The sequence below is a fragment of the Dasypus novemcinctus genome, chromosome 2 (genome assembly GCF_030445035.2).
Source record: "Dasypus novemcinctus isolate mDasNov1 chromosome 2, mDasNov1.1.hap2, whole genome shotgun sequence".
NCBI classification, from domain to species: Eukaryota; Metazoa; Chordata; class Mammalia; order Cingulata; family Dasypodidae; genus Dasypus; species Dasypus novemcinctus.
The window spans coordinates 81,049,538-81,060,934 of record NC_080674.1 but is presented as its reverse complement, the minus strand read 5'-3'; the positions used below and the strand labels follow the sequence as shown (position 1 = coordinate 81,060,934).

Genomic DNA, 11,397 nt, shown 5'->3' with positions numbered 1-11,397 from the left:
GCTTCAGTTTATTGGTTTAGAATTGAGAGTAGTTTATTAGCTTCTTGATCTATTTATTAGAGCAAAAGAGCCAAAGAAGTTGTAGTAGTAAAGGTGCAGTCACAAGAAGTTGAGAAAACACAGTAGCAGTGAAGAAATCCACACAGTTTGGTAAATTCTGAGACTTTATTAAGAAATGTCATAACACGATAGAGGGAGAATACCCCACACCTTATCCCTTCCTGAGATAGTATAGTAATAATACAGTATTACTATATAGTACTATGCCCCCACAAAAGGTATGTTTCCAATCCCTCATCCTGTGAATGCGCACCCATTTGTAAATAGGGCCTTTGAAGATGTTATTAGTTAAGGTATACTCAAACTGAATAAGGGTGGGCCTTAATTCAATATGGCTGACATCTTTATAAGCAAAGGAAATTGGACACGGAAGGAGAAGTCATGGGAAGCTGCCAGAAGATGGAAGTTAAAGGAATTCAGAAGAGAAAGAAGATACCACCATGAACATTGCCATGTGATGGAAAAGCCAAGAAACCCCAAAGACTGCCAGCCAAGCAGATTACCAAACCTGAGAGGAAACAGGGACTCTAGCCTCTGAAGCCTCTGAAACCAATAAACTTCTGTTGTTAAGACAATCTATGTATGGTATTTGTTTTAGCAGCTAACAAACTAAAACAACTACTTTATCACCAGAATATTAATTATACTCAAAACAGTCTGATAAAGAAAGCTTGCATGGTATATAATGGATTTTTTTTAGGAAAAGTTTCAAGAAAAAGATTATAAAAAGTTTAAATGCTTAAAAAGTGTTAAGCATCAGTAATCTAAAAAGATTTACCTATATGAAAAACTTCATTCCTAGTAATGATAGATAAATAGGGTGTTAATGTGGTTAGGTGGCTTTACCAAAAATGAACTTGAATCCGAGATTCTCTGTGTAACCTAAACAAACAAGCATAACAACTGGATTTCAGTTCAAGTCTAGAAGATAACTAAAGCCTCACCCTCATCTCAAAAGGAAAGGCTTTCACAGGGGTAAAAAAACAAAACAAAAAAAGCTCCAAAAATTTCCAAATACAAACTTTATTCCACTATGACATTATACAAAAATTTAAACTTGAAGAAAATGAAAATATGTACCATTTTTAAGTGAAAGAAATGCAAATGTTTTAGCATTTGAACTGGTCTGCAAAAAAATACATTACAAGTTCAAACTGTGCTTCAGCAGGTCTAAAAGAAGTACACAATCCTTTTGAAAAAGTTAAAACTGTTTTCAAGATTATTTTTTATATTTAAATTTACAGGCACTGGCCAATTTACAGATATTTACATAAATCAAAAACAACCTTAATAAACATTGTTGCTTGTTTTAGCAGCTACCACTACTTCTCTCATGTGGAAAAGAAATACTAAAAAAGATATCTTTACAAACATTAGATTTTTATTTATAATAATTTTGTTAAATCTTATTTAAAACATTTTGTAGTGGCTTACTGCCTGAAAATTCCAGTTTAGATTACAATCCTATAAGTATACATACACACAAAATGATACCATAGATAGGATATAATCATAGCTTTGAACATTCAATTTCTGTTGCTTCCTGTCACAGGGAAAATAAAAGCAGGAAAATACAAAGAAAAGCAAAGTCCACATCGCACTAAACTATTATAAAGCACAAGGGGCTTAATCTTTTCAAAATGTCTACAACGAACTGATTCTTTAAAACAATTCACTAACTGCTGTATAATACAGAGTTAGTGTTCATATTACTACAGTGCAAAATTATTACTATTTCAACACAAAATTTAAAGCAATCTCAAGAATACATCAAAAATATGAGGTACTAATGAAATGCAAACAGATACTCCCAAAGCCTCAGTCTATCCTAGTGAGTCAAGTGAAGACTTAAGGCAATTGCTCAGTATTTTATACCTCTGCAGTGATTCTGATGAAATAAAAGATTTTCTGCTTCAAGTAACTGAATAACTGACTTGAATCTTCACTTTACTAGAATAGACTTGGTCAACAAACTGATGTATTTGTAGGTTACAGTTTAAGCATGTATGAATCAAACCCAAAAGTCCACAAATCTCTTGAGTGTTAGTATGTGGTACAATTAACTGAAGTTATATTGAAAACTTTTTTATTTGTTCAGGCAATTATCCCCAAAATATTTTATCTGCTCTTCTGAAAACTTATTCCACAACATTACTAATTATTGAAGTAAACATTTTCAAAAATACATTTTTAAATCAAAGAGTTTTATTAGGAAATGTCATAATAAAATATGCAATCTTTATGTAAGTACGTCCTTTTAAAAATAAAACATGAAAACAAGAACAATTAAAAAGAAACCATGATGGAAGTAAACAAAATGTATTATGATATTACTGTTTTCTTTATTTCTCAGAAGAATTTATTAAGAAATATAGGCCAGTCATCTTTTCAGGATAGCAGTTCTTAAAGGGAGTATACTGCTCAAATCTCTTTTGTTTTTCAATTTGTGCCATGACTGGGAGAGAAAGAAAAATCATTTTTAAACCCAAAATAAATGTAGAACAAAATACTGAAAAGAGAGTTGCTAGAATATTAACAGCAATTTTTTTCTAGGTGGTAAAATTTTGGGTGGATTTTTTTCTTCTTCGTGTTTTTATTTCCCAAGTTTTTAACAGAGTATAAATACTACTTTTGTTATCATGGAAAAAAGTTAATTGGCAATATTAATATTTTTTCATAGATGTAATAATGTCATCTAAAATAGCAAGGTAATTACAACAAAGCTTAGGTTTGAGAGGGTGGGGGATTACTTCAATTATTTGACTGTTGGTGTCTTTAATAGCTTTTTCAATTAAAAAATAGTATCCATGAAGGAGAATAGATCTATAGTAAATCACTTTATCTATACCTCTGAAAATGAAGAGTAAATAAAATTTTTAAGGAAAAAAAAAAAAGTGCAACTGAAATTCTTGTTCATAAATTAAAAATTTGGCTTACCACCTGATGGCTACTGATCTTTGTACTTTGTTCTCACTTCAGTTATTCAACTGGCTAAGGGTATTGGTTTTACTGCTAACAATCCTAAATGAAAGCTTACCAATCAATAATAATATAGCAATGTAGCAAATGCTATTTTTTGAGTTCTCAATTTAACCTGATAGACAAAAATATTCCCTCTTGGATAATTTTTTTTTAATGAAGGAATTCTGCAGATTAAATTTTCTATTCTGATTGACTAAATTGAGAGGGCCTACTTTGAATGACAGCTCGTAAGAAAATACAGTTGCATTTTTAATTTCTATCTAAACAAAGTCCACTCTAGATCATGAAAAAAAAAAGGCTCTAACATGATTATCACAGTTCTGTGATCTATTCCTAACACTCGTCTCATAGTATATATTTCTATCAGTGTGTTTCTACATTGTATTATGGAATCCTTTGAGGATAGGACAATGTCTAGCAAAACCATTTATGTATAAATTCATACTGTAGACTAGAGACCTCAGGAATAAACTTCAGTTTATATGTTTAAAATATATACAAAATGTTTTTGTATACATACAGACACATACACATTTTTTTAACTTTTCAAAATACATTCAAATGAAGAATAAATGGCACTCTAATTTCTTGTTAAATGGGTTTGCAGAAGAAAAACATGGACCAAACATCAGCTAAAATACCTAGAGTTAATGTGATGCATTGTTTACCTTTAAAAATTGATCCTTGATTATGTCAAACTTCTGCTTTTCATGTACAGCTCTAGCTGTATTTGTTCCATCAAAAGGTTCTGCAATGTACATATAGAGAAAAAATTATTAAAATGAGAACTTAAGCTTATTAGGTTGAATTATATGAAACTGCTGATACCTGACAGTGTTTGACCTACAAAAACAGCAATTTCATAATACTTTTTACTGAAATACATGTTGAAATTACTCAGGTAATGCTCTCAGTACCATGATGATAATTAAATGGTAAATAGAGAGTGGTCATGGCAAAGCTACCTTCTACACAGATGTATTTATTTCTCCATTCAATACCATCAGGTCTCGGAATGGCTTTGGCTTCACGAACTGAAATCATCTGACTATTCCAGCTATAAGAAGAAAAACATTAATCATGTTAACTATTTTCAAAATTCCTGTTATAATTTTTATTATATCAGTAAAAAGGCATACCTAGGTTTTCTCATTTAGTACTGAAACTTGCCTCAACCTTCAGCACCACAGTCCTCTTTGCTTAACTCTACTTTTATCCCCGTCAGAGTATTTATCATCTAACAATCTGCTTATAATGTTTATTATGTTATTGTTTGTGTGTCTTCCAAGTAGAATGAAAAATCCAGAATGCTGAGATACTTACCTACTTTTTTTTTCACTGTTCATCCAGTTGCTTCCTACATACTAGGTATTCAACATTTATTTACTGAATAAAGTAATAATAAAATTAGAAAATGCAAGTAAGCAAAAAACCTAAGAACTATGTTCATTATTAATACCCCAGTAAGAATTTCTTTTATTTTTTGAGAGGTAATCTTCTTATGTTGTTTTCTAGTACCATTACATAATTTTTGTTCAGGGTTTCTCTATGTGTATGATTTGGGGGAAAATTCTGAAATCTTCCAATAGAAGTACATGCTGTTTTAGAAAAAGAGAATATTCTATGAAAACATACTATTATTGCTGTATGTCAGATGTAGCTGTTATTAGTGACATTTTCTTCAAGTAAAAACTTTTTTCAGCATGCCTGGAAGTAGATTAAGTTGTCCAGTCATTGCATATACCTAACCTTACATTCTGTTTTTTAAAGTGTGCATGTGTGTGATTTTATTTCTTTAGCCTTCTAACAGTTATTATAAATACAAGTAATTTCTTTTTTTTTTTTTCAAGGAACATTCTAAAATACAACACCATACATCTCATACAGAAAAATGAGTTTGAAGAAAAGCTGTTATCTTTTTACAGCGGCATTACCTTTCTCCACTATTTCAACAAGCAGCAATAGACTATCTGCTGGTATCTTTCAACTCCAACACTCACTCTATTCTTCCTCTATCAGATAGAGAATCTATAATAATAAAATCATGGGTCGAGTATGGCCTTTGTTTCTGGATAATTAATTAATTATCTATGATAAATGTGTAAGAAAAACTTGCATCTTGTGACTTTTGGTAATCTTAACAGATCCTGAAAGTAAGATTTTATACTTTTTCTGATCAAGAGTATAATATGACAATACTGGTAAAGACAACTTTAAGTCCTTTTAACCATATGGCAGAATTTGTGCTTTTAAAAAACAACTGGATTAACAAATAGAAATACTTAGTAATGGTAATGGTAAGATGTTTTTGATCCCTCATGTACGGCAGCTCCATCCTAAACAGAAAAGGAGCATTCTGCTCTACTGCTCCAACTGTATTTCCAAAATTTTCTTTAAAATTGCAACGAAAAGGGAAGAGTTATATAACCAAACACTTCAATCAAACAAGGTTACAGTAGAATTACACTTGGTGTTACATCACTTTATTCTAGGGAGAAAAACTTCACTAGTGAAATCAATTTTTTTTTGAGACTACTTGTTTCTAATGTCAACTTACAGACAAGTGAATCAGCAGTGGATTTTAAACTGGACACATTATTTTAAAAAGGAGTCTTTTTTTTTCTTGCAGAAGAGTTTAGAATATTGTAATACTGTAACCTGCTGTTAAATTACAAACTTTACTTCCTTAAATCAAAGGAATTCTATCCTCACCACTATATTTCTATTAAATCTAATCCAGAATTTACATTACATCTCAGTACTTGATTCTAAACTGGGTCACAGAAACAGTAATGTGACATTATCTATATTTCTTTTATTCCTCATCCTTAAACAGATATCATTTAAGCTTCAACATAAAATCAACCCATATAATGCAGCTATTTTAAATGACTATATTGTTTGAAGTACTTCAAACGGAAAAAGAGAATATCTTGAATCACTACCATTTAGACTGATTTTACTACATCTTTCAAATAACTTGTAAACATCTATAAATTATTAAATATTTCAAATCATTAAAACATGATATATTAACTTTTATACTCTTTTTATTCTTAAAGACAAATTTAAATATAACATTTAAATGGTGATTTAGAAATATTATCCCTAAATATTTTATTCTTTAAAATACACAGGCCCTAAAGTAAGCCCTTTATTATACTAATGTCTATTCTCTACAATTTGCTTGCCATATGAAAATCTGCAACTGTCACTCAAAAATTAAAGTATAAAATAACACATAGTCTATAGAAAAGTGATGTTTCCGAAAAAAACTGAAGCAATATAGGGCTTAATTTCATCTAAAAATAGATTTGACATATAATCATCTTTTTTAACTTTTCATTTTGAAATTATTTCAAATTTGAGGACAGTTGCAAAAATTATGCAAAAGCAACAGAGAACCCTAACATACTTCCTACCCATTTGGTTACAACATTTAATATTTTGACACATTTGATGTAATAATTTTTTAACATAAAAATGAGATTATTTAATATATTAGTATAATGTTTTGTTTTTCTCCTTCAGTAATGATAATGTACTTGTATTCATCTATTAACTCTCTGCTAACCAAAAGAAAGTATTATGAGATTAACTTGGAAATGTAGCCTTCAGCTACATTATTTTAAAAAATTTAACTGCAACGAAGTCAAAATTATGGGTCTGATACTATGTAGCTGTAAATATATTAGCACAAATTAATTCAACCCCACTTGGCCTGTCAGCTTTTATCCTGTTTTTTTTCCTTCTGTTTTCTTTTCTAAATAAACTCCTCTAGAGAGTTAGCTAGATTATCTATAATTATTTCTTCCTGTTCTTACTTAAACCCACACCAATCATGCTTTTTACTCCCAATATGCTACAGAAACTACTTCTGTCAAAGGTCCAGTGGCCTCCTGTTGCTAAATCCAATGGTCAGTATTTGGTTCTCATCTTACTTGATTCATCAAAAACATTTGACACAAGGACTCCCGCCTCCTTGAAAAACTTTTTCCCTCCTTGGATTTCAGGATACCATATTCTATTGGCTTCTCTTATAGCCAATGATCCTTATTTCTTAGATTCCTATATGACTTCCTTCTCATCCCTAATTTCATTGTTTTCCTCATTTACGTATTATGAAAAATTTCAGAGAAAAACTAAAAGTATATCCACCTTCTGTATCCAACAACTGTTAACATTATGCCACATGTGTTTGGGTATTTTTGAACTGAAGAATCTGTTAAATTTTATTCACTGTGAAACTTTATTCCTATATCCTTGGGCATATAGCTTCTAAGAATAAGGCCTTTATACTTTATAACCACAAGAGCATCTATAAAATTAACAGTAATTCAAATGTCTTTTTATAGCTAACACCCTATCCACTCCCCACACTCACCCAATCAGATTACAATCAAGGTTCACGTACTCTATTTAATTGTTCCATGTCCTTAAATCTAGAAAAGTTCCCTTGACCTTTTTTTTTAAGTAGCATTCACGCTTTAAAAGACTAGGACAGTTGTTTCATATGTCTAATTTTGGATTTGTCTGTCTCTCTTTTCATTGTGTCACTTAGAAAAATCCTTTATCTCCTATATTTCCTGTAAACCTCTTAATACTGAAGTACCCAAGGAGTCAATTTTTAGATCTTTGCTCCTTTTGAACTAAAATCACTCTCTTGGTTTTCTCAAATAGTTTCATGGCTTTAAATGCCATCTATCTGCTGATAACTCTAGCCCCCTGACCTCCCTTCTCCTGAACTCTAGACTAGTATATCCAACTGATTACTCAGTATCTCTAAGAGAATTATCTTCTAGGTATCTCAATCTTAAAATGTTCAAAATCAACAATGCCCCTTCCTTGTCTTTCCCAATATATCTAATGTAATTGCAAACTAGTTGCTTAAGCTAAAAACTTAGAGGAGTCTTTCTGTACTATTCTCTTTCCCTTATTCCATATCTAATCTTTCACCAAAAAAAAAAAAAAAAAAGCTGAATCTGACCACTTCTCACCCCCTTTTTCTGCAACCACCCTGATATAAGCCACATCATTTCTAACTTAAGAGTACTGTAATATCCTTCTAATTGAAAGACGGCAGAGTAGGAAGATTCAGCAGTCAATCCCTCCACCAGAACAACCACTGAACAGACAAGAACTGTCTGAATCAACTACTGCGAAACTCCTAAGTCCAGTAGAACACTGTATAGCATCCGGGGATGAGTGGGAGGAAAAGGCTGGTAAATTATGGTAAATGCCAGTGAAGTGCTCTGTGTGGTGGTTACCTCACCCAGTCCCTTCTTTTGCAGCAAGACCTCACAATTAACTACAAGACCCTACATGATGTGGACTTTCCTAAGTCCATATTACTTCCAGTCACACTGACTTCTTTACCATTTGCTCAATGTTAGGCAAACTCCCACCTCAAGACCTATGCACTTTCTTTTTCTTCTGCTTAGAAAGCTCTTTACCTGATACCTATTTAATTCACAACTTCTCCATCAGGTATTTAGTCAAAGGTCACCTTTTCTGTGGGACTTTCCTTCACCATGCTTGGTATTAAACTGTAATACAGGTATTAAAATCGTAATACACACACAAATCAGAAATCCCCATATTCCTTTTCTGCTTTTGCTTTGTTTTTCTCCACTTAACATCATCTAACATACTGTTTCTTGCTGTTTAATGTTTATCCTTACATACTATATGTAAGCTCCATGAAGGCAAGGATTTTTGTCTGTTTTAGCACATAGTAAGCACTCAATATTTATTCACTGAATTTTAAAAATGGGAGGAAAGAAGCAGAATAAGAAAGAACAAAGAAGAAAAATTGGGATTTTGTATTCTCTTTTTTAAAAATTTATGTATTTAAGTAAGTATTTTTTAATTCAACAAACTAGCAATAGCATTGTGATTAGGCATCCAGGGAATAAAAGGTATAAAATAGGTATCTTTTAAGGTTTCTAGAATCTCCAGTATTCAGTAAGTCTTCAGATATTTAGAACTTGGATTTTCCTTTTGTTTTGCTAAAGTACAAAACGATCACATGCTGATTATATTTTCTAGATTCCCTTAGTCACCTGATTATTTTTCCATATTTTGTCAGTTTCCTGTTCCTAGGTACAGTTCTAGAAGCCTGGCTTCATTATAATAATATTCTGTAGAAAAGTTAAAGGGAAAATTTAAGTAAAGTAAGTAAGTAAGCAACTCTTTTTTTTTTTTTTTTAGGTACCAGGGCCAGGGATTGAACCTGGAACCTCACATTGGGGAAGCCAGTGCTCAACCACTGAGCCACATCAGCTCCCCCAAGTTGTTTTTTTTTTTCATTTGTTTGCATATTGTTTGTTTTTTGTTTTGCTTTGATTTTAGGAGGCACCAGGAACCAAACCCAGGACCTCCCATGTGGGAAGCAAGCACTCAACTGCTTGACCCACATCAGCTCCCAGTAAGCAACTCTTAAATACCATATAAAAATTCTGTAACCTTTGTACCATGTACCTAAGCATACTATAAGAACTTAAGTCTTTGTCTTTCAAGTAAAGAAAATTTTTCAGTGAGTATCTGAAAGTTGTGTAGAAACTCTTACATTACTTTTCAACAACTGCCAGAACTTTTTTGCACATCTGTTAGGTCACTGCCATAGCTACATTCTTGGCTATGCTCCCTAGAGTCAAATTTCTAAAAATATCTGGTATGTATCAACAATTCATTTGACAAATGTACTATATAATAAAAGAGCAGGTGAGGATGTTACCTAAATCATTTATCATAGTGATAAATAATGCATCCAAAAGTTTCAAAACCTTTTTTTCCGAAGCATAAGTATCCTATCCAATAAAATTTGGCACAACAAACTAGTTTCTGTTAATATTAAATTAACACAAATTTATACATCTATCAGCTTGTTTCAGTCTAACAAAGCAGTTGATTTTCAACTTATCTGTATCTAGGTGTTCTAATCCTAAACTATATATGGCAGGAATACATCATTCTTCTAAGAATCCTTTTCTCCTTCTACATCCTTCCCCTACTACCTGATTTATATAACAAAACAGATGATGCTGCATACAGTCTAACTAAGTCTGTGGTTTTACAGTCAGACCCAAATTTGAATCCCAATTCTCCCACTATTAGGTGTGTTGCCACAGGCAAGTTCCATGTACATAAATTTCCTAAGCCTGATAAAGAGGTACGGTGAGGATTTTATGAGATAATAGAGGGCAATCACTTAGCATACTGCAGGACGCTTGATAAACATGCAATAAACACCAGCTACTGTTATTCCACAATTTAAAAAGTAACTCTAGAATAACCACTAAACCTTTACAGTCTCTTTGTAAAAGTTTACAGTTTCATGTAGTCTTAAATCTTTCCTCATCTTTACATAAATGAAGGCATCTCCCTTTTTATCTCTATTGCTTGAACTTAGCTTCAGGTACTGATAATTTTTAATCTGAACTATTGAAGTTCCTTACTGAACTAGTTTTTTCAAGCACTTCCCTTTATTACTACTATTATTAATTATTATTCTCCTCTCCAAATCTCGTCAATGTTGTACCCTTTGGTCACATACCCTCCCAACTCTGTATAACTCCTAAGTCCTCTCTCATCCTCCAGGTTTTGAAGAGCTGTGAACAACTCCTAACCCCACTCTATCTGGAACTCCCACAAGAACTTTCAATTCTATCTAGACTGATTATGTACTTTACTGTTTTGTTTTTATACATCACCCTCAAAATTTTAAAAATTTTTAAAAAAGGGAAAGAATTATTAAGGATTATTCCTTGATTTGTATATCATACTAACACAACTATCTATTCAGATATCAAGTATTAAATTGTTCTTTCCAAGTTTGTCCTAGCTGTGTTTTTTTTTACCATAAATTTTTTAAGTTCCTAGAAAACAGATATTTCAAACTATACAGCATTTATGTAGGACTAATGCAAACATTTATTCAGACCTAAATGAAATGAGGCAGCTAAACATAAAATGGGATCACTAGAGAATCCTGGCTTATTGAACTATAATGCTTTTTATTAGCTAGGAACAGGAAATCCATTTAGTTTCTAATAATTGTTAGATACTAAATTTTATAAACTACACACTTCTGGGCAAGTTTACTGCATCACAATTGACAAAGGGAGATTCGGACCAAATCTGTAGCATTCACATATATATAAATAATAAATACAATTTAAAGTTTCACTTACTCAAACTCTGTAGCATAATATTTAAGAAAGCCCAGTAAGAGGTCCCCAAGACTTGATTCATTCTTAGAGAGGTAAGGAGGAACATTACATGGAGCTTGATGTACAAGGTGCAGCTGGATAGCAGGACTAAAAGATTCCTGTTAAAAAAGAAAAAGGGGAAAAT

General features: G+C 31.9%; 1 protein-coding gene across 9 annotated transcripts in view; it reads right to left on the bottom strand.

Moving 5' to 3' along the window:
* Window positions 1–1,067: 1,067 nt before the first annotated feature.
* TENT2 (terminal nucleotidyltransferase 2) overlaps window positions 1,068–11,397 on the bottom strand; it is a 66,041-nt gene continuing 55,711 nt past the window's right edge. For all 9 annotated transcript variants that reach the window (XM_058275380.1, XM_058275387.1, XM_058275371.2 and 6 more), the window contains 4 exons: window positions 11,235–11,371; window positions 4,008–4,099; window positions 3,711–3,790; window positions 1,068–2,515 (listed from right to left, as the gene is read on the bottom strand). In XM_058275380.1, coding sequence (XP_058131363.1) covers window positions 2,441–2,515; window positions 3,711–3,790; window positions 4,008–4,099; window positions 11,235–11,371 — 384 coding nt within the window. In that variant the 3' untranslated portion in view covers window positions 1,068–2,440. The remainder of the gene's footprint in view (window positions 2,516–3,710; window positions 3,791–4,007; window positions 4,100–11,234; window positions 11,372–11,397) is intronic.